General features: G+C 41.7%; 1 protein-coding gene across 1 annotated transcript in view; it reads right to left on the bottom strand.

Annotated features, from left to right (window-relative positions):
- Positions 1–24,984, bottom strand: part of NPSR1 (neuropeptide S receptor 1) — a 387,050-nt gene that overhangs the window by 83,644 nt on the left and 278,422 nt on the right. Inside the window, exons 4-5 of the mRNA XM_082259924.1 lie at positions 20,108–20,201; positions 18,399–18,600 (exon numbers count right to left, since the gene is read on the bottom strand). Of these exons, the coding sequence (XP_082116050.1) occupies positions 18,399–18,600; positions 20,108–20,201 (296 nt within the window). The remainder of the gene's footprint in view (positions 1–18,398; positions 18,601–20,107; positions 20,202–24,984) is intronic.

The raw sequence follows: 24,984 nt of genomic DNA, 5'->3' as shown, positions 1-24,984 counted from the left end.
CAGGCATTACAGAATTGATCCAGGATCCCTTTCAACTGTAAACTTTGGAAGGAAGGCACTAAGCTTAGCCATGTCCTCTGTCTGAATAAAATTTATTTTTTGTGTGCATTATCCCACCCGTGTCAGCTATTTATTTATCATTGGTATGCTGCCATGGAGGCACCAGGAAAGCGGGAAATTGTATCATACTTACCGTAATTTCCCTTTCCTGGTGCCAATCCATGGCAGCATACGCTCCCACCCTCGGTATTCTAAATTACAGGAGAATGCTGGGGGAAGGGACCTTCTTGTCTTTTATGCTATGCACTAGTCCTGAGGGAGGAGTCGAGGCGGAGCTCTATCATTGGTATGCTGCCATGGATTGGCACCAGGAAAGGGAAATTACGGTAAGTATGATACAATTTCCCGCTTTTTCAGTTTTGGATACAGGAGAGGTGGATTATAACACCTGTCGGTTTATATTGCTGTCGTTGCCCCCATTAGGGAGATTCAGCTTTTCTATGTGTCCTGTTTACCATTAACATTGAAAGTTAAAGTACAAAAAAAGAGAAAGAAAATCCCAAATTTTGGGTTGTCCCAAAAAAGTAACAGAGGGGAAAGCTTCCAAAGGGAACACTAGTTCTGGTGACCACAGGGTACCTAAGAGATTTCCTTAATTTGCAGGAATTTGCTCACACTTCCTGTTTGGCTATGGGACAGGAAGTGAAGGTAAATCTCCCCGATGGGACAAAGTTGGTAAATTAAACCTTACAGGGGTTATAACCGTCCCTTACTCTTTCTAAAATGAGAATAAAAAGATTTTGCCTATAGTTCTACTTTACTTTACCCCTGCAGTGAGCCAAAGGGAACAAGAAATTAGTATTTATTTATGCAAATATTTAATTTGCTTATTGCATATTAGATGCACAAAACTATGTGCCCATTTAGATTTGTTCCCATGGAGATGCAGCCAAAGTGACTTTTAGAAGCAATGCATGAACTTTAATCCTGACCACCAATCCTGCTTCATCTGGTCACCAATTTGCTCTGATATATGTAGTTATTGATCAAAGCAAATCCAAAAGTACAACAGAGGTTTTTACTATTGGACAGACATCTTACAATAGCATAAAATGATCAATAAGAGATGACAAAATGTACAGTTTATAATATATGATGCATCAGAAGACCACAGTGCAAATGGTAATTGTGCTTCCTGTGAGCTTTACTGGTAAAAAGGCAATGCAGTGGATTTACTAAAGGAAAATAGACTGCACTTTGTAAGTGTAGTTGCATTCAGCTCATGTGCAAGCAAAAAAAAAAAATGCACATTTTTTTTTTTTTTGCATGTTATTAAGTATTCCTTTGCAAAAGGAAATCTCATTTAACAAAGTTCTGAAGCACCCCATTATGTGTCAAAAAAAACAAACAAATGACATTGTCCCACTCTCGCTGCTCTTGTGCGCCGGAGGGGGGGGGGCGAGCATGTGGAGATCGGCAGTGCGCCCCAGATCTTGATAAAGAGCCAATGACGCGGCTCATTACCCATGTGATCAGCTATGCACAATTACAGCTGATCACATATAAACAAGGAAATGCCAGTTATCAGCTTTCCTTTTTCATACTGACAGGTGTCAGTGTGAGGAGAGGAGAGCTGATTGGGGGCAATTCCTCTCAGGGGGGACCTGCACAGATAATCAGGGCACTGATCATCAGTGCCCTGATGATCAGTGCAGCCCCAACAGCTTGCATCAGAGATGCCAGTCAGTGCCCAGCAATGACGCCAATCAGTGCCTCTTAGTTCTGCCTATCAGTGCCCATCAGTGATGCCAATCAATGCTGCTTTTCAGTGCCCATCAGTGCCTGCTCATCAGCACCACCCATTAGTGCCCATTAGTGCCAGTCATAAGTGCTGCCATCAGTGTCATCTATCCATGCCACATATCAGTGCCCATAAATGCCATTTATCAGTGTCCATCAGTGACAACTATCAGTGCCCATCAGTGCCACCTATCAGTGCTCATCAGTGCTGCCTATCACTGCCCATCAGAGCTGCATATTAGTGCCGCCTCATTAGTGCCACCTAATCGGTGCCCTTCAGTGCCACCTCATCAGTGCCCATCAGTGCAGCCTATCAGTACCCATCAGTTTAGCCTCATCAGTGCACATCAGTGAAGGAGAGAAATTACTTATTTACAAAAAAACAGAAACTAAGAAAAACTTTTTTCTTTAAATACCACTAAAAGAAAGCTCTATTTGTGTGAAAAAAAAATGATAAAAATGTCATATGTGTACAGCATTGCATGACCGTGCAATTGTCATTTAAAATGCGACAGCGCTGAATGCTGAAAATTGGCCTGGGCAGGAAAGGGGTGAAAGTGCCCAGTAGGCAAGTGGTTAAAATAGAGCTGAAGGCAAAACCTTTTTTAATTTTGGATAGGGCAAGGGAGGGTTATAACCTTGAAATCTGTGTCCCATCGGAGTGATTTCTGTTGACTTCTGGCTTTATAGCCAAAAAAGAAAGTGGGAGGAAATCACTTGAAAGTAAGGATGTCACCAGGTCACCAGAACTAGTGTCCCCATTGGAAGATTACCCCTCTATGCCTGTTCTGGTAACCACTTAAAATTTTACTTCAACTGATAAAATTGTATGTTCTTCTCAAGCTTAACATACTCTGTAACAATGTGCTTTGTTGCTGTTTTGTTTTTCTTCTGCACATTTTTCAATAAAAACTTATTAAACAAAAAAAAAAACTGATAAAATTGTCACCAGGACAAAACTCCCTAATGGTGAGTCAGATGGTAATACAAACCAGAAAGGTGTTTTAACTTCTTTCTACTCTACTTTAAAACAGTTATACTTGATCATTAAAATAGTACTGAATTGTATAGCATTTTTGCAATACAGTTCACACCAGGCAAAATATGTTCAGCATTCCAAAATACCCAGTCAATAGACAAGACTCTTGTTTTCAGAGCGTGTTGTGTTACCATGGTTTAAAATCAAGGATCCTCACATCTATAAATTTGTAACTTAGCAACATGTGTTGATAATGTAGTAAAAACAAATTCTGATTTAATTAAGCCTGTTTGGTATTCAGCTGAAAAATATGCACCCTAAATTTAGAAGAAAAAAAAACTGTTGCTCTGCTTGTGGTTAAAGGTGAATTCCAACTTTCTGTTCACTAGAACTGAATGAAATGATTAATCTCAGCATGGATCATACCTCTGTACCATGTTGCTCAGTTGTCTACAGATTCCCTGATATTCTGAGTTTACAGTAGTTGTTACTTTGTGTTATGTGACACACTGCATATCCTGTTGATAGACTCTGTTCCTTTCACAGCCACTTCCTGCAGTGACCAGAGTCTGTACACTCCCCTTTGCAGTCTTTCAGACGCTGTAAATGATGTCATTTCCATCACAGCTCTGATGGAATTGGATTGAATACATCATAATTAGCATTCAATCTCACCCAGTTACACCAACAGAAAGTTTCCAAACCTCCCAAGTTTCGCCTCAAGGCATCACAGCATTATTCAAGAAGGAAACCCTTTTATATAATATACACAGCCTGCTGTGAACGATAACTTTGCTGATGCTGGTAGGGATGGAATAGATCACAATTAGTCCTGGTTCCCACTAGTGCAGCCTAAAAGTTGTGCAACTTCCAGCACCACTTTGCTATATGACTCTCCTGTGACCAGGTGTGACTTCAAAGCAATTTTACTGATAAAAAACATTCCTAGACCACTTTGATGGATGTGTTTTTTTTCTTAAACCCTCATATCTCCTCCCAGGTCATTCCTGCTCCCTAAAACTTTCTTTCAAGCACATTCCATTCATGCCTGAGTGCTCACGATTCACATGTTCCCGCTCACGATTTTTTACATGTTTTTCGAGTGTAAATGCGTGTTGCACATAGGGCAGCTCATTCACTTGAATGGGCTGTCCTAAGCATGACAAAATGCCCCAAAGTAGCACTAGAACATTTTCAGTCGTGAAGTGTCACATGTTTTTAAAGTACTCATTTTGGCGCGCTTGTAGCACGTCTCCACAATGGCAAAGCGTACGCTTTCCTACGTTGCCATGCATTTGCTTAAGTGCAGATGTAAACAAAGGGAAACACAAGCGTGACAAGCGTTGCTGTTTGTCTTTGAAGTGCACGGCAAAGAGTGTGTTTTCTTGCAGGTTGCTGCGCATTCTTTAACACGCAGATATGAATGAATGGTAATTCAAGCATGAGCCAGGTTGCTGCACTTTTTTGAAACTCATGGCAAAGCATATATTTTCTTGTGGGTTGCTGTGCATTCTGAAAAGCGCAGATGCAAACGAATGGTAACACAAGCCTCATGTGCGTTACCACACATTTTCGGAACTGTACAAAACTAAAGTGTGATGATCCCCTCTAATAGTCATATCAAGCCCTCATACAGAATTAGGATCCACTGTCATCATAAAGGGGAATGCTCCTGCTGCTGTCAATCACAGCCATTGAAAAGGGAGCAAGGGAGGGGCAGGGCTGAGCTGTGCTCTCTCTTTGAAAGCGGCTTGCTATGGGGGGCACTTAATGGGGAGGAGCACTGCCGGGGGGACCCGAGAAGAGGAGGATTGGGTCTGCTCTCTACAAAACCATTACTCAGAGCAGGTAAGTATAACACATTTATTATTTTTTGTATTTTTGGGTGGACCTTGTTCTTTTTTTTTTCTTGATTTTCATGTGGAATTCCTTTAGGCAGCAAACTAGAACTGAAGAACCTGGAATAAAAATTTAGGGGGGGCCCATGCCATTTTACTTTGTTTTAGTCTCTTGGGTCCCAAGGGCCTGGTGTGAATTGTGAGGATAACCTACTCACCGTTTTTTTTTTTTTTGTGAGGGGTCCCCCCTTAACACCTATACTAGATTCTCATCTATAATAAGAGTCTGGTATAAATGAAGGGAATCCCTGCCTGCTTTGTTTATAAACAGAATAACATACATCGTACATATGCAACACTTTACAGACAGGTTCTGGTAATTCCTGTAAAAGCATTACTAATAGTGTAGCACTCCAACAATTGAATTTTTTTTTTTTGGGGGGGGGGGGGGGTACATGTTCCCAGGGCAGTGCCCAGCTCCTCATACCCTTTTTATTACAATTTCTTTGCCTATTAGTTAAAAAAATGGCCATTACTGCTTTAAGCTTTTTTTACCTCAATGAGGTTGGATTCACCACTTTAATCTTTTTTGTCAAATCTGCCCCGAACTAAACCCAGGTATTCATGGCACTACTTTCTACAGCCATCTGAAAGCCCTTTTAGAAAAAGGCTTGTAGAGCACTTGGAAAATGTAATCTTTCAACATCTATTTTCATCTATGATTTTGGTACTAGGTCCTATTATTAGGGCATCATAGATGAGCCATTTCTTTTAGATTTGAACAGAGTCAGGAAAATGAAGAACTCCTGTCATTCAGTATTGCTGTCTGCGTTCCCCAAATTCCAAATTTCAACAGGTGTCTTTAGAACAAGAGGTAAGGGTAAATCTCCCAATAGGTACACCTATTCCAAAGTCAATTGTCTACGAGGGAAATTGGTCTCACTTTGCAGAAAATACTTTTCAATTCCAGCCTTGTCTCTAAGTCAAGAAGTGAAAAAAAATTCCCTAAATGGAACACAGGGGCCCAAAAATAAACTAACTCCCCTACTCTATCCAAAACAAAATAGTTTTGGCTATACACATTGTTAATGTTTTCTGTATTTACTGTATTAAGGGCCTGTACTAATGTCATAAACTAGCTTCTGGTCTGAAGCACCACTGGAGCCCTTAAATTGAATACTGTACTACGGAAATTGAAGTCAAAGTGCCCCTGATAGCGTCATATATGACGAAACATGTAGAGAGGAGCAAGAACACACTCTACTGAACTTGCGCGAATCGCCACAGCCATGTTTTATCCTTACATGAGAAGCCATTTGTATTAAAGTAGCACTTGTTTATGCTCTACCAACTGCATGTGAATTTATAAAATAAACCCTTTTGTACCTGCTGATCTTCACTATGGAGAGTCTCTTTCTTTCCATTATGCTGATGCTTTGAACATTGGTTATACTGATGAGCTGAATTTAAATGGACAACATTGTTTTGTCTGCATGCCAACATGCACTAAGGTGATTGCCTGTGTGGAGTACAGTTGGAACACTCCTTATTGAGGGTCATTTATTATTGTAAGCCCCCTGCTTGCTGCAATAGGGTGTTGTGTGGTGCTTCTGTGCTGAAATCTGAAGGCTTTTGCATTCCATGCCTGTCTTCTGCTGTATTCTATGAAGATCACATTTGTCCCTTGGCTCTTCATTGAGACATGTTTATTTTATGCTTGATTTTACATTATTTAACATATTATTCACACAGTTAGGCTGGAAGTGGATTATGTGTTTTTACACATATGTATCAATCAATGTTTGTCTATTGCTAATACATGTATGAGTATAAAGTTTAGCACTGCACTTTTGTATATCCATTTGTGGTACTGTGTATTAGAGTATAGTGCTAGCTGCTTCACATTGTTTTTTGGGCCAAGTGCATTTTTTCCCCTTTTTTATCAATTTTTTTAAGTTTTTTTCTCTAGCCTGTCTCCTGTCACAAATTTCTTTTTTATTGGCTACCACCACAACTTAATGATGGATTTATGGCCCATTGAATTGGGGACAGGAGAAGAAAGCCAAACCACAAAATTACAGTAGCAATATGTGTTAAAGAACATTCTGGGTTCTAGAGCTTTCAGGGTGCACCAAAACTATTGTAAAATTATAATACCTGGAGGTGCCTTATCTAAAGGCTGGCAGCCAGTTTACCAGATTAGCAGAGTCCACAGGTTTGCTTTCAGTGACTTTAGTATTGATAATGACATATATGTATTAATAATTCCAAACATGGGATGCAATGGCAAGATACCTGACAAACAACTGAAAATATGGTGAAACTTTCTTAAAGTCATGACCTAAGTCTTAGAATTAGTCTTGCTCTAAAATCTTTGCATGTTGCACATAAATATTAATAAAATACAGTGAGGTACAGAACTAAAACCTTTTTTTTTCTTCTAGCTGCTTGTCCTTGTTTCTTGATACATTCTGTCTGACCTGTATCTAATTTATCTATGCCTGACCTAAGTTTTCTTTGCTTACAGCTGGTCTGCCCTACATTTTGACCCTTGACCTTCATCTGAACTTGAAACAGGGAGACATGAAACACGTTGGAGATCCGCATGCCAGGAGGAAGCGCAAGGGCATAGGCTACCGGGTTTACCCTGCGAAGCACTCGGAAGGGACCAACAAAGCGAGGCGCCAGCTTGGGAGTGGGCACTCGAAGGTTGAGGTTGCGGGTGGACAACCATACACGGTCTCCGGCCTGGTAGGAAGGAGCAGGCGCTCGTCTGCGATCAGCCTGGAGTCTCTGGCGCTGCGCAGAGACCTCAAGGGACTTCTGGATCTGTACCCAAGAAGCACGTAGGACGGAAAGGTGATCCTCCACAGCCGGAATATCCTGGGGAGAGAATACCTCCAGTAACACGGCAGGTTATAACCCATAATTGGCCATAAATGGAGACGTCCCAGAGGAAGAGTTCACCGCCGTGTTCCTGGCAAACTCAGCCCAAGGCAGGAGGTCAACCCAATTGTCTTGGTGATCGGAGACATAGCAACGAAGGAATTACTCCAAGGCCTGATTGGATCGTTCTGTGGCCCCATTGGACTGAGGGTGGTAGGCCGAGGAGAAGGAGAGATGAATCCCCAACTGGGAGCAAAAGGCGCGCCAGAACCTGGACACAAACTGACTCCCCCGATCCGACACAATCTCCTTGGGCAAACCGTGCAACCGGAAGACCTCCCTGGCAAAAATCGTGGCCAAATCCTGTGCAGAGGGTAACTTCTTGAGAGGAACACAGTGGCACATTTTGGAAAATCGATCCACAATCATGAGAATGACCGTATGGCCTCGGGATGCAGGGAGGTCCACAATGAAATCCATCCCCAGGTGTGACCATGGGCGCTCCCCGGTGGCTATGGGTTGCAGAAGGCCCAACGGAAGGTGCCGAGGGGACTTACTCTGGGCACAAACGGAGCATGCCGCTACATATGCGGCGATGTCGGAACGTAGGGAAGGCCACCAGAACAGACGTGAAACAGCCCAGGACAGCTGATTCTTTCCAGGATGCCCCGCGGTCTTGGAGTTATGGTAGGTTCGCAACAACCGAGTGCGCAACTCCTCAGGCACAAAACATCTGCCGTTGGGTCTCCCAGAGGGAGCACCAGATTGAGCCGCCAAAATCTGCTCACCCAGGGGAGAGGTCAGGCTGGTGCGAATGGCGGCCAGGATCTGATTCGGAGGTATGACCGAAGTCGGAATCGACTCATTCCTGGACAGGTCGGAGTACTGCCGTGATAAGGCATCCGCCCTGATGTTCTTGGAACCGGGTAGGTAGGAGACCACGTAATTAAAACGAGACAAGAACAGAGCCCATCTGGCCTGACGTGGTGTCAATCTCTTGGCCTCAGAAAGGTAGGTCAGATTCTTGTGGTCCGTCAGGATGAGGACCGGAACCACCGAACCCTCAAGCAAGTGCCTCCATTCTTTAAGGGCCTGCACGATGGCCAATAACTCCCTGTCACCAATCTGATAGTTGCACTCCGCGGAAGACAGTTTCCGGGAGTAAAACCCACAAGGAAGCAGAGGACCCTCTGGTGTTCTACGCTGAGACAGAAGGGCGCCTACTCCCGTCTCAGACGCGTCCACCTCGAGGACAAAGGGCAACCCAGGGTAGGGATGCGACAGAATCGGAGCCGACACAAAGGCGGACTTTAGAGCCTCAAAAGCTCGGATGGCCTCGAGCGGCCAGACCTGGGAATTACTGCCCTTCCTGGTCAGATCCGTGAGAGGCTTGGCTAGCATAGAAAAGTCCCTGATGAACTTCCGATAATAATTGGCGAAGCCCAAAAAGCGCTGCAGGGAGCGAAGACCACTGGGCTGGGGCCACTGTAGGACAGCCGAAACCTTCTCAGGATCCATGGAGAACCCCTCAGTGGAAATGATGTAACCTAAGAAGGTTACCTGGGATCGGTGAAATTCGCATTTCTCAAGCTTACCGAACAGCTTGTTCTCTCGTAACCGTTGCAACACTCGTCTGACATCCAGAATGTGGGTCTCCATGGATTCAGAATATACCAAGATGTCATCCAAATAGACCACCACACACTGCTGCAACAGGTCACGGAAAACATCGTTAATGAATTCCTGAAAGACTGCGGGCGCATTGCACAACCCAAAGGGCATAACCAAGGATTCATAATGACCGGTCCTGGTGTTAAACGCGGTCTTCCACTCATCGCCCTCAGGTCGAGTTTGGTAAAGACCGTGGCCCCTTTAAGGCGATCGAACAGCTCGGAAATCAAGGGTATCGGGTAAGCGTTCTTGACCGTGATGCGATTGAGACCCCTGTAATCGATGCAAGGCCTCAACTCACCGCCCTTCTTTTTCACAAAGAAAAATCCAGCCCCTGCCGGGGACGAGGATTTGCGAATGTGTCTGCGTGAAAGCGCCTCCTTCACGTACTCCTCCATGGCCTCATTCTCCGCTACCGACAGTGGATAGACCTTGCCACGAGGAGGAACGGCACCAGGTTGTAACTCGATGGCACAATCGTATGGGCGGTGCGGAGGTAGGGCAACCGCGCGCACCTTATCGAATACATCCCGGTACTCCTCGTATTCAGGAGGCAACAGAGAGTCCGAGGAAGTACACAGCAACTTGACAGGCCCATGGATGCAACTAGCCCCACACTGCGGTGACCACAAGAGGATCTCGGCCGATCTCCAATCGAAAGTCGGATTATGCTTCTGGAGCCAGGGGTACCCCAAGACCACCGAGTAGTGTGGAGACGAAATAACCTGGAAGCAGACCGACTCTCTGTGAACGGCACCAATGGCTATCCCCACTGGAAGGGTCTCATGAGTCACGTGTGACGGTAGAAGGGGTCTGCCGTCTATCGCCTCAAGAGCCAGTGGAGAACCTCTGGCCTGCAGAGGAATGGAATTGGCGGCAGCGAACACACTATCAATGAACAAACCACCAGCACCAGAGTCCACCAACGCCTGGGTCGTCACTGAGCCCCCGACCCAGGAGAGGACAACAGTGATCAGTGGTTTGTCAACACGGGAAACCGGGGACGAGGAGACTCCACCCAAGATCTGCCCCCGACAGGATCTCAGGTACGAGCGTTTCCCGGACGGTTCGGACATGCCAACCGAAAATGCCCACCGAGACCACAGTACATGCATCGACCCTCGCGTCTTCGGAGTACCCTCTCCCCCTCGGACAGGCGAGCAAAGCCCAGCTGCATGGGTTCACCCCCAGCCAAGTCATCCCCAGGAGGCGTGGGAGGAGAGGGAGGCACGGGTGGGACAGCAAAGGTAGGCGCCAATCTGTTAGGAGGCCTCCGCAGACTCTCCTTAAAGGAAGGTCTCTCCCTGAGTCTGGTGTCAATCAAAATCAAGAAAGAAATAAGAGACTCGAGCTCCACTGGTAGGTCCTTAGCTGCAACCTCATCCTTCAAGGCATCCGAGAGACCATGAGAGAAAGCAGCGACCAGAGCCTCATTATTCCAGCCCACCTCTGCTGCCAGGGTACGAAACTCAATGGCGTATTCAGCTACGGATCGTGAACCCTGTCTGATGGACATAAGGAGCTTCGCAGCAGAGGCAGCACGAGCCGGCACATCGAATACCCTCTGAAGAGAAGCAACAAAACCGGAAAACTCGGCAACCACCGGATTGTTGTTCTCCCATAAAGGGCTGGCCCAGGCCAAGGCCTTGTCCGAGAGCAGCGAAATTAAGAAGCCCACCTTTGATCTCTCAGTAGGAAAGGCATGTGGCAGCAACTCGAAATAAATGCCCACCTGGTTAAGGAAACCTCGGCACTGAGTTGGCTCTCCCCCAAAGCGCTGTGGAAGGGGGGCAGAACCGGTCATACCCCGAAACACCGCAGGCGCAACAACAGGTGTCGGGGTAGACTCTGGTGCAACAACCGGAGCGGCAGTAGGAGTGGGCCCAGGAGCGACAACCGACCCATCGGCAACGGGAGCGAAATGAGCCGTGCGTTCAAGCAGGGTTTGCAACGCCACGGCGAACCGACCCAACAGGTGATCCTGCTGATCAAGTCTGGCAACCAGCGTGGGTAGCGAGGATGGCCCTGTACCGTCAGAATTCATGGCTTGGTCCTAATGTCACGGAACCATGAACCAGACGTACAACAACAGATAAGTGAAAATAAGAAGGCTTTATTGAAAATCAAGCTGTAAAGCAAAAGTCCAAACGGATGGCGAAACCGAGGCAGAGTCCTTGCGAAGCCAGAGGTCAGGAACCAGGAGGGTAGTCAGACGAAGCCGGGATCAGGAACCAGCAGGGTAGTCAGACGAAGCCAGGATCAGGAACCAGCAGGGTAGTCAGACGAAGCCAGGATCAGGAACCAGCAGCAGCAGCAGTCTTAGAAGCATGTGAACACAGGAGGACCAAGCAAGGAACTGAAGCCACAGACCTCCTATATATATGAGCTAGGCATCCAGCTCCTCCCAGTGGGAAGGAGGAGCCGCAAGGTGGGAGGCTACAAGAAACCCAGAAACCAAGATGGCCGCCAGCACATGTCAAACGAAGGAGAACAGCAAGAAGGTAAGACCATGACAATTACCCCATCTCAATAGCAAACTGCCATAAAATCAATTCTTAAAGCCTCCCACTGAACCAACCACTCTGAGCTGGCTCTAAAATTAACCACTAGATAGTCTTATACCCCAGCTAGAGTAGCCAATTTCTCTCCTTCCCTACCCCCCTATGCTAGCGCAGCTGTGGACAAGGCAACCTTACACATACCTTCTGACGGTGCCCCAAACTAACCAACTTTTGGAAACAAGTTTTCCAATTGCTCGCCAAGTGTACTGAGATCCTTGGAAAACCTGACCAGGCCTTAGCCACGCTCAACATTGGAATAGATCTATACCCACCTGAGTTTAAACCCATGGTTACCCATATTCTGCTCGCAGCCCATACCTTAACAGTGTGAAACTGGAAATCGAATCTAAACCCCAACCTCTCTCAACCTCTCTGATGTGGTGAAAATGGTAGACCAAAACTAAACCTTTGAATGCCTCCTGGCAGTTAACGCCCTGCAATACACCACATTTGCCAAGTAATGGAGTATATAGAAAACAAATAATTTGAAATTCTCCAATGTTGTTATGTAATGTTTTTGTAACTGCTTATAACTGTACTGGAAAGTTTATGCTCCGTTCTGTTATCTTTTTGCCCTCTTTATTGTGCACCATGTTATTTGAACTTTGCATTTTGCTTTCTGCATTTGGAACAATTTTTTGCCTTTCTATACAATTCTTTTGATAAATCAATAAAAATGATTGATTAAAAAAAGAAAAAAACACACACACACACACACACACACACACACACACACACACACACACACACAGTCACTTTAAATAATGTGCTTGGGGAGGGGGCAATCTGTAGCGTTTGTATCGCAATCAATATTTTTATGCATGTGCAATTGTGTTCGTACATGCGTGTATGTGTGGGTGGGGGTAAGAGGGGGCCCTCAAAAATTTTTTTTTGGTGGGGGGGGGGGGGGGATTTCATGTGCTTGGCTGTAACTTCAATGTTTTAACATTTTTAAAATATTTTTTTACTAAACTTTTTTTATCACATAGTGGACAAAAAGTGCCCTATCTCGTGCCTTTTTGGTGACAGTTTCTCTTTAATTAGACATCTGGGTTGAAAACATCCCTCCATGTCTCACCTGCCCTCCAATGAATCTAATGCAGTGCTGATTGCATTGCATTTGATTTTTTCCTGGCCAGTATGGCTGGGGAAAGTGGAAGGGGTACAGGAGGGTGACATTGTACACCACGCTTCTGGTTCAGCAAGAAGAAAGGGAGGAAAGCGGATGCATGTCGGCTCAGCTCCCTCCTCTCTACTCGATGACACCATCCATGCCAATGCCACTTCAGGGCCTGCAGAATAGGAGGTGGAGCCTGTTATACATGGTGGGGGCATGCACATGGGGGGGTGTCCATTAGCTGGTGGTTTGGAAGTGATCCAATGGCTGCCCAGCTACTTGATTGATTGCATCCGACAGCCAGCAGTCTGATTGCCAGAGTGTGTGTAAAACTCCCCACTGTCAGGTCCATACGAGATATGGACCTGACGATAAAATGGTTACGTTTGTCTATGAGGTGATACATCTGTAGGATGTACTAAAGCAAAAGTGACATTTAGAAGGACAAAATTAACATTTGCCGCTAAATTACATTTCCTGGACAACTTTCTTTTGTTTTTAAACAAAGCCATTTTCAAAGTTAATAGGCAAGGATTTGTCAAAAGGGCTTGGAAATTATTCACTGCCCCGAGGGACATGCACTATTCCAAAAAAAAAAAAAAATCCTGAAAATACAATTTAGCTGTGCAATTCCTTTAAATAGAATGCTTGAGGGATGCCTTAAACCTTCATGTGTGGGTCCCAACCTTTTATTGTTTGTTTGTTTTTTTGCATGGAGTACCCCCTAACCTGTTACAATACGTACCAGACCCCTATCTAGGATAAGGAGTTTGTAGAAAGCATTTGCACCCTATCTTATTTTTTTTCAAAAAGTACACAGACCCCAAAGGGCCCTGAAAATACACAGTAGAGCCCTAGGGGTCTGCATTGGATTTTAGGGGGGTTCCATGTAAAAAACAAAAACAAAAATGCATGAGGCCCCCCTTTGCATATGATCAATGGTTTATTACTGCAAAACCACCCAGCTATATATGCTTAGCATATGACTTTGTTTCAAACTAGCCAATTGTGTTGTTTACTTTTTTACAACTTGAGGCTGTTTCAACAATAAAGTGTGGATTTATTCCTATGGGATGCGTGTTAAACTGAGGTCTTTTAATTAACTGAAATACTGCATACATGACCTCGTTTAAGGCATAATATATAGTTCTAAGTGCTCTAAAGGGATTATTGGATGTGCTTTTTATCTGAGAAAGTACTGCTCCCCAGCTTCAGATGCTAAGGCCAATAAAATGATATATCCTATCTGAAAATTATTTATCATCCTTTTAAGGATGAGTGCCTTTTATTATTTTATCAATCAATACCTTGCACACAAAACCATCCAAATTTGTAAATGATTCATACAGTCGTGAATAGGAACAGATGACATATCTATTTATCAATCTAAAAGAAGTATTATTTCTGATAGGACATACTGTGTGTGATTTTGCTATATCTATTGTAAAGGGATTGCACACTTTTCACATACTTCAATTCCATTTTTTTTTTCTACCAGTATTTTGTCCTTCTGCTAAATACAATTTTTCCCAAGAATAATGAGCTCGGTATATGGTGAAGAGAAGAAAAGAAATGAACTGAACTGCATGACAGTTGGTTACAATGGCACAACATGATATAAAAAATGAGAATGCGTGGTGAAATTTCTGTATCCTACATATTTGATGTTATGTTATGTGCACTACATATAAAGAGTTCATTAATTCTAAGATCCCATTGGTGTTTACATGCATTTATACAGTATGTGCAAATTATATTTAGTTTAACAGAATGAGTATATGGTATGAAAATATACAGTACCTCACAAAAGTGAGCACACCCCTCACATTTTTGTAAATATTTTATTATATCTTTTTATGTGACAACACTGAAGAAATTACACTTTGCTACAATGTAAAGTAGTGAGTGTACAGCTTGTATAATAGTGTAAATTTGCTGTCCCCTCAAAATAACTCAACACACAGACATTAATCTCTTAACCGCTGGCAACAAAAGTGAGTACACACCTAAGTGAAAATAAGTGAGTAAACCTCTAAGTGAAAATGTCCAAATTGGGCCTAATTAGCCATTTTCCCTCCCCGATGTCATGTAACTCATTAGTGTTACAAGGTCTCAGGTGTGAATGGGGAGCAGGTGGGTTAAATTTGGTGTTATCACTCTCACACTCTCATACTGAACACTGAAAGTTCAACATGGCACCTCATGGCAAAGAACTCTCTGAAGATCTGAAAAAAGGAATTTCTGCTTTACATAAAGATGGCCTAGGCTATAAGAGATAGCCAAGACCCTGAAACTGAGCTGCAGCATGGTGGCCAAGACCATATAGTGGTTTAACAGGACAGGTTCCACTCAGAACAGGCCTTGCCATGGTCGACCAAAGAAGATGAGTGCACATGCTCAGCGTCATATCCAGAGGTTGTCTTTGGGAAATAGATGTAAGAGTGCTTCCAGCATTGCTGCAGAGGTTGAAGGGGTAGGGGGTCAGCCTGTCAGTGCTCAGACCATACGCCCCACACTGCATCAAATTGGTCTGCATGGCTGTCATCCCAGAAAGAAGCCTTTTCTAAAGATGATGCACAAGAAAAACTGCAAACAGTTTGCTATAGACAAGCAGACTAAGGACATGGATAACTGGAACCATGTCCTGTGGTCTGATGAGACCAAGATAAAGGTTATTTGGTTCAGATGGTGTCAAGCGTGTGTGGAAGCAAACAGGTGAGAAGCACAAAGTGTGTCTTGTCTACAGTCAAGCATGGTGTTGGGAGTGTCATGGTCTGGGACTGCATGAGTGCTGCCGGCACTGGGGAGCTACAGTTCATTTAGGGAACCATGAATGCCAACATGTACTGCAACATACTTAAGCAGAGCATGATCCTCTCCCTTCGGAGACGGGGCCCTAGAGAAGAATTCCAACATGATAGCAACTCCAAACACACCTCCAAGATGACCACTGCCTTGCTAAAGAAGCTCAGGGTAATGGTGATGGACTGGCCAAGCATGTCTCCAGACATAAACTCTATTGACCATCTGTTGGGCATCCTCAAATGGAAGGTGGAGGAGCGCTAGGTCTTTAACATCCACCAGCTCTTTGATGTCGTCATGGAGGAGTGCAAGAGGACTCCAGTGGCAACCTGTGAATCTCTAGTGAACTCCATGCCCAAGAGGGTTAAGGCAGTGCTGGAAATTAATGGTGGCCACACAAAATATTGACACTTTGGGCCCAATTTGGACATTTTCAAATAGGGGTGTACTCACTTTTTTTTGCCAGCGGTTGCTATGTGTTAAGTTATTTTGAGGGGACAGCAAATTTACAATGTTATACAAGCTGTACACTCACTACTTTACATTGTAGCAAAGTGTATTTGCTTTAGTGTTGTCACAGGAAAATATATAATAAAAAAATTTACAAAAATGTGAGGGCTGTACTCACTTTAAATGCCTTTGTAAATATTTATTTACAAGTTAGCTCATTTAAAAAGCAAGTAAGATCCACTAGAAGAATAATATTTTATTGAATATTTTATTGAAACAGAGTGAGCTAGCTGAATAAGACTGGCAAGTTTGTGAGCACCTTATAAAACCTAATGCTATTTTGCATTTTCAATATTTGTCCCAATTATCAATCCTTAAACACATCTCTCACCCACAACAAGCTGATGCAGTGGTAAATGTGGATCTTTTTTAAGATGAACTTTAAACTCATTGTACAACAGATCCATGCACCCAAGGTTTCAATTTTGTAGTGCCTGAAGGTGTAGTCCATGACCCTGCTGACTGTACTGTAACGCCTCACCTCATAGGGATGTTGTGTGACATATGTGCAACTGACACATGCATATTACAAGGTTGACTTTTTTTTGGGATATCTTCAAATATTTTATAGCTATCCCCTACAATAATTTGTACATTTCACATGTATTTTACAATAATGTAGCAAAATAAACAGCAGCCCAAAGTAGATCTTAGAAAAGGCCAATGGTGGTGTTTGAACCTAAGTTGAGTGTGAAAGTATAATAATCAGTGGTGGGATTTAGAGGAATGGAATAAAATAGATAGAACGTTTTTGTCTGTATTACAATTTTGGACATGCCACGCTCATTCATATACTATAGCAACTTTCAAAGCTGTTTTAATGAAGAAAAAATATAACTAGCTTATGTACTGGCAGTGATTGAATAAAGGAATAATTTTACACTGGCTTAACAAACAAAATGTCAATTTCATATACTCAATTATAATAACAGGACATCAAAGAGACAGAGACAAGATTTTTATCTAAACTTAATTAGATGTTTGACTTGTGTTAAAAAGAGGCAATTTACAGTTTACTGATTTACGATATTAACATACCGTATATATTCGAGTAGGGGCCTCGGCTTATACTTGGGTCGGCTTATACTCGAGTATATACGGTAACTGTTCTGTTTTAACTCTTCTATAAATGTAATTTTTAAATGATCAGAACATAATAAAATTTGTACGAATTGGTACAGAGCAAACCTAAAGGAAACCAGTCTTGATTGCAGACCTCTGCTTCTGAAATTGGTAAGTCCTCAAATTTTTCTCATCTCATGACAAGTTTGCTTTTCATGATAAATGTATAGAAAGAAATATGCAAGCTGTCTTTGCTAATCACCTGCCTAAAATAATATTTGCCTGTTTGCTTATTTCTGCAGTACTTTCTAAGACACTGACTTGGAAAAGTAGGCAGGGTGGGACACTCAGAATAAGGTCAGGGTATCAGAAAGTGCCAAAGGAATTGATCCTCATGACAGCAAGGAAATTAGTATTTTCAGAAGGTAAGGTCAGAATCAACAGCTTCCATGCTTCTTAGGGCTTTGGGTCCATACATATTGGTTTAAAGATCGCTGCTTCTACAGGAGTTTTGTGTTTTGCCTTTAGAAGCAGCTCAATGTTTTACTTTTTATCCATCCACATTAGTACGATTAGAGGCATATTTTAAGCTCTGCTTTAAAAGGCAGGGAAAAAAACCCTACTGGTTTTTGTTTTTGATTTAAGCTTTCTGGCAGAAAAAAACACTAAACTCACCTAAACTGTGTACAAAAACGCTCTATATTTCTTTTAAGCCCATGTGCATGGAGCCTAAATGTGGACTTTAGATTTTCATAAACCATTCTTTCTTTTACAAATGAATAATATTTTAAGAGGAGAATTTGCCAAAAATGTTACACAAACCTTGAAAAACAGACACAGGCATAGTTTACTGAATGTCAAAAAATGTCAGCTAGTATTATTTGGCATATCTACTTCTTTTGTTCATACAAAAAGAAAATTGCTTGAGTGTTTTGGTTGATAATTGTCACATATACATGATCTGAACAAGCATAAATGTCTTTTACCAAGAAACATAATTTAAAGAATGTTTTTTCTTTGCTTCTGTTGCAACCAATTTTGTGCAAGTAAATGCAAAATGTTTGAGTGAACATTTTATTATTTTGTTGTTCAATCTTCTTCATATGAATATGTTGTATTAAACATTCTGTTTGGATTATGTACATTTACAGAAGTTCATTGGGATTTTTTACCTTATAATAATCAAAGGAATAAAATATATCAGCAAGGCCACGGTTGTCATATAGGGTTTCCAGTAAGAATCATCTGGCCAAATGGCCCAGCACTGAATTTCTCCATTTGGCAGTTGTATCTTTCTGAAAATTATCAATGTGGGGATTGAAAACAGGAACGAAAGTGTCCAAGCAACTACAATTAAAACCTTTGCTTGTTTTTCTGTGGAAAAAAAAAGCTGATTATTATCTACCATATAACAATGCAATAACTTTTAGGACTTTTCAAACTGTAGGTTATGTTCATTAATTTTATCCATAATTATTAAGACATAGAAAATTGTTTAAGACTATTGGAGCCCAGGGGAACATAGCTGCTTTAGAAATTATCTTTCCTTTATTGCATTTCTTTCTAAAGACAACAATTATAGATCTAACAAACATATAGTTCAATGCCTTGCTGCATTAATAATTCGAAGTTACATAGTTACATAGTTAGTCAGGTTGAAAAAGACACAAGTCGTGTCTAGGACGTTGTTCCAGGCTCGGAAACTTATTTTACAACACTGGACTTCTCAGTCCCCTCCAACGCTGGAGATGTGGGTACACAACATGGGAGCCACTCTGAGATGTGAACGTTTGATTTACCAGCACAGGGGAATCCCACATAGATATGATAGGATTTGCGGAGGGTGGTTGGCGGCCCCGGGTTTGGCCCCTGCGGATTTGGTTTTGGACAGATTGTTACAATAATTTTCCTGGAACTCCTATTTAGATCCTTCTGGGATGGTGACTGAGAGTGGGGTGAATGTGTTCAATATGCTTTCATAATGTCGATTTCGTGCGGGACAGTGTTTAATTGTATATTGTGATAATGACATGTGGTTGCCTTGGGGTGGAACTTTTCGGGAAATGCATAAACTGTACAATGTTTGTTAATGTTTTTTTTTTTTTTTTTCTCAATAAACTTTGTTTCTGATTTAAAAAAGAAAAAGACACAAGTCCATCTAGTTCAACCAATAGAAAACAATAAACAAATAGAAAATCTCCATATACAGTATCTCTTTACATATATTAACATGATTGTTTCTGCACCAGTGAACAATTGCTTCAGGTTATACTTTTTAAAGCTCTCTGCTTTTTAGTCTGTAAACTATCAGTGAGAAGAAGAAATATTTGTTTTCCCAGTTGTACTCTAAGTAGTATGACTTTGTAATATATCTTTTCAAGTTGTCTATTGGACTCAATAACTGTCAGGAAAGGTAAAAATTCAAAATACTGAATTTTTTTAATTGTTACAAATATTTCATTTTTCAAAAGACATATTTGCAGTGATCCTGATTAAGAAATATCTCCTAAAAGCCTGTTCTTAAAAATCATGCAAAAAATAGAAGTCATCACATTACTCATAATTTTTTTTGTCAGAAATGCGCTCACATTTCTAAAGTCATATTACTTATAAAAAAGTACACATGATCTCTATCACAATCTTAATAATTATCTAAGATATTTTTGGCAGAGAGCTTATATAAATATCTAAGATATTTTTGGTAGAGAGCTTATATAAAATCCGTTATTTGTTAAATGTGAATTGCATTTAAATGATATATAAAATAGTTAAAAAATGTAAATTCCTGTACTGGTCAGTTTGTAATATAGACCTGAACAGTATTTCATTTATAATAACCCCTCAATATCTGCATATAAATAAAACTATATGTCTATCTCACCTCCTTGAAGAAACTTCATTGGATGAACTATTGCATGGTATCTGTCTATACTGAGAGACACAAGTACATAGGTAGATGCATATAAAAGGACAACCTAGACAAGGAAAAAACAGGTTATCTGTGCCACATTTTAGAAATGTAATGTCATATATTGTTATATTATATCAATTTAAAACATTCCGAATACTTTAAAACCAATAAAAATGTATTGAGATAAATACAACGTTTTAATTGATTACCTACTCTAAGGAATACTAGGCACCTGGCAGGTATGCTTAAGACTTCATTCACACAATACATGAATAAAAACTGATTGAAAAACAGCGCAGATTTAACTTGCAGAGACACGAGTTTACATCAGTTTTAATGCGCGTTTCAGTGATTTTTTTATGCACATTGACATGTTTTCATGCATGACTTTTTTATGCACAGACTTACCTCACATCCTGTATCCTCATTCTGTCATCAGTGTCCACCATTATGTTTTCATCATTAGTGCCCATCATTCTCTCCATCTCATTGGTGCCCGCCATTCTGTCTGTCTCATCAGTGCCCATCACTCTGTCCATCTCATCAATGCCCACCATTCTTTCCTCCTCATCTGTGCCAGCCATTTTGCCCAGCTCATAAGTGCCCACCAATCTTTCATTATTACTAGTGCCCGCCATTCTTTCCTCCTCATCTTTGCTGCCATTCTGTTCCCTGCCATTGGTGTCTCCTGCAATTCTGTCCCCCACCATCAGTGTCCCCATCCATTACTGCCCGACATTATTAAGGGCAGCATTATCCCATAAGGGATCAGATGTGAGGAAAAGTCGGCGGGCAGTGTAAACACGGAGCACCGCTCTGCTTTCCCTCCTACTTCCTGTCACATGGGGCCATGCAAAGCGAAGCTGTCAGTTTCAGGCATGCTGCATAATCCTGCACTGCTCTGCATGGGAGATCTCACTTGCATTTATTTATTTTCTTTGTGTCTTGCAGAGACCTGCAGATCTCTGTGGCTGGTGTGAACGAGCCGTTAGATATTTGTCTAAATATAGGGTGACAGCAGTAGACCATGTTTGCATATGTGTTGAAAAGGCTATTTGTAGTCTTTAGGGATGAGCCAGGTTCAGCAAATGAGTGAACAAGATGCCCAGATCTGGCCCAAAAGCTGCAGCTGCAGCTGCAGCTGCAGCTGCAGATGAAAGTGATTAATGTAGTGGCAGTATCACTACCACCAATAAATGAATGACTATCTGCATTACCCACCAGCTTGTTTCACAAGTCAAAGGTGTCCCAATTGAAGTATTTTGATAAATTATGGTCATGAGCATATTTCTTCAGTGACATCAGCTAGCACCACCTACTGTTTAGTTGACATTCAGCCACCGACCTGCAAGCTTTCACAGGTAGTAAAAGTCTGTTGAGAGCAGAATCATCAAGTGTATGCTGTTATGTTTGTGTCAATGGGTAATTAGGGTTATGACTGATGATGGATCTACATCGCTGGATGACCCTTTGGATGTGATAAGAATTTTAGAGGGAGGCTCCAGAAGAAAAAAAGAGCTTGGATTCCCCCTAAAATCCACACCAGACCTTTATCTGAACATGCAGTCCAGCTGGCCAGGAAGGGTAGCCCCCCCCCCCTTCTTCTGAACCATACCAGGGCATATTCCCTCAACATGGGAAGGACCTTGCAAGGAAGATATCCCACCAAAGCACCTTGTCCCCATGTTGATTAGGACAAGATGCTCTTTACCACATGCCTGGTGAATCTGGAAGCTTTCTTTACAATAAGCCCCCCCCCCCCCCAGATATCTGCTCCTGAGTGTAAGAGTAAGGGGTACATTGTATCCCTAGTTATGCATTTACAAAAAAAAAGGTTTCCTAGTAAATAAAACACAAATGCCATAGATAAATTCATTCATTTATTTCTTTTTTTAAATCCCATTATGTAGAAAAAAGCAATGCCCCACATTGTCAAAATTGTCTCACAATATAAAAAAAAGCCCTATGATGCAATTATGCAATTATCTCACAATTATTCTCACCTGTCAATACTCCATCTGAACTGACAGCTCCTTAGCCAGCTGATGAAAATAAACAAAGCAGCCAGAATGCTAGCTGATGTAATTGACCATATGTTATCAGTGGTCTTGGTCAATGGTTATGCTCATACCCAGTGCTTAATGGATCCCTTGTTTTAAAAGGGATTTGATGCTGGTTTTGTTTTTTGCTTAGGACTCCCCCTTAAAATTCATACCAGACTACAAGGGTCTGACAATGATTTTTTAGAGGAACCACACATCATTTTTTCTGTTTTTTTTTTTACATGAGCCTCCCCCTCAAAATCATTACCAGGCCCTTATCAAGTACAGTAAAACCTTGGTTTGAGAGTAACTTGGTTTAAGAGCGCTTTGCAAGACAAGCAAAATTTTCAAATAAATTCTGACTTGATATACAAGCGATGTCTTGATATACAAGTAGCCTCAAATCACAGCTAAATATAAAAGAAAAGAGAGGCGCTTCTAAGTGTAGCAATATGGTTAAATTTAATGAAGGTACAACATTTAGCAACTCACATGGTTGATGATTGGAACAGGCACATCTAAGGATGCAGGCATCCAGGGTAAAGCTGTCCACATAGACCGTACTCCGCACCAATATCTACGTCATCCCTTCCATGCTGCCCCTCACTTTCAGATCGCTTTACTGCAGGGTGGTCTTCCCGGTCAGGATTACAGACTGGCAGCTGGCGGTGCGGAGGATGGTCTATGTGGACAGCTTTAACCCGGATGCCTGCATACTTAGAAGTGCCTGTTTTATTCATCAACCATGTGAGTTGCTAAATGTTGAACCTTCATTAAATGTAACCATATTGCTACACTTAGAGGCGCCTCTCTTCTCTTTGATACTCTGTAGCTCCTGCTGGATTTTGCTTCTAATCCCCTTATGGAAGCGGCTATTTGTGGATGGACATTTTATGCAACCTATTGCAATGCTATAATCTTTTTATATGGACTATAAACTAAAGGACTTATGAATAAATGGTTGTGGAACGAATCATCTGAGTTTCCATTATTTCTTATGGGGAAATTCGCTTTGATATACGAGTGCTTTGGATTACAAGCATGTTTCCGGAACGAATTATGCTCGCAATCCAAGGTTTTACTGTACAAGGTTATGGATTAGGGGAAAACCCAACACTTTTTTTTGTATAAGGTATTAATTTACCATTGATAGAAGTCCATTATCCTTGATAAGGGTCTGGTTAAAAATTTTGAGAAGTATCCCCTGGTCACTTTGTTTACAGACAGAACAAAGCTGATTCAGAAATGTAATTTAATGACAAAAGTTTTTTTTTTTTTTCAAAATGTCACATTTGCTGAACTACATCCTACAGGCTTAAAGTGGAAAAAAAATAAAAGTCAGCAGCTACAAATACTGAAGCTGCATACTTTTAATATTAGAACACTTACCTGTCCAGTGATCCCGCAATGTTGGCACCACAGCCAATTTTTCAATTGGCTCTTAATTGCCTTGTGGCTTTACAGCCGGTTCCCTACTGCCCATGCACAAAGCGTGTTGCGTTTTGTGAATGGCCTGGCGGCGGGGAGGAGGGGGCAGAATTTCTGAGGGACCTTGCTTCGACACCTGGAAGTGGGGACAAGTACCTGTTAAAAACAGGTACCCGCTCCCTCCTCCCCTCTAAAAGGTGCCAAATGTGGCAGCAGCGGCAGGGAGGAAGCAAACAAGCGAAGCTTCCTCTTTTGGGTGCCTCTCTGCTTTAAGGCATACTAAAGCATATTATTTCAGCCTTAAAAAAAAAAGCACCCTGCGAAAAAGTATTTTTTTTAAATCTTTTTTTTGTATTGGTACATGCCCTCTATGGCAGTGATCAGCTCCCCATGCTCTTTTTTAACGAAAGCTTGCAAAACGGCCAGAAAAGAATTACAAGATTTAATTCCCATAGACTTAAATTGAGTTTGAGTAGTATGTTTAGGGTTTGTGGATTTTTTATTTGTTTGATTAATGTCCAGAAAGCCAAACTTTGCTCAGTTTACTCTTAACTAGTTGTGTCCATCAGAAGCCCATGTCACAGGGTAACAACGCAGGAGACAGGTACAGAGCATTGTCACCCTACAACAGCAAGCATATAAACAAATACCTTTATGGGAGGATCACCATTTAAAAATATTTAAAGTTAAAAATCTTCATTTATTTTAAAATAACATGTATAAGCTTTTAGCTTATATCTAGCTGGTCATTATTGGCTCATGCATGCAGGAATTACATTGTTTTTATAACCAGGCTCTATTCTAGACAAGCACCTTTAGATGTAAGCAGCAAAGAAAAAAGTTTTTTTGCAAAAGATACTTTGTAAAACTTTTTGGCAAAAAAGCTCATTAATTGCAGGTTCTTTGTTATACTTTATTATAAATTTTAAGGAAAGGGAGGAGTTGATAATAGGGTTGGCCATAAATGTTAGAGATAATACTTGGGCTACATGATTATTTATGGTAAACTTGCATTCAGTAGTAAAAGCCCTGCTTCCATGTACCTATTTAGTGGTCTGAATCTGGTACTTGGGTATCCTAGAATCTTGTATCTCTTGGCTGGCTTTGTGTACCCTGCATTTCCCTTATACCTAGTTAATATCATTGCTGATTTAGTTACTGTTACTTGTAAGTTGGTATAATGTATTTAGTCTCCTTTCACTTTCAGACCCTCCAACATGACCCAGTCCAATAAAACAAAACACAGTGTATTTAATTATCCCAATATCCTTTTGATTACAATCTTAATTTCTGAGGTTAGACATTTACCTAAAGTGTATATAATCCCTGTCAATTATTTTTTCATCTTTGCTCCTTTTTGGTCTATTAAAAACACCA

This window comes from Pelophylax lessonae (assembly GCF_965119305.1).
Source record: "Pelophylax lessonae genome assembly, chromosome: 5".
Taxonomy (NCBI): domain Eukaryota; kingdom Metazoa; phylum Chordata; class Amphibia; order Anura; family Ranidae; genus Pelophylax; species Pelophylax lessonae.
Note: the sequence above shows the minus strand (reverse complement) of the source record. Positions and strands in the feature narration are given on the sequence as shown.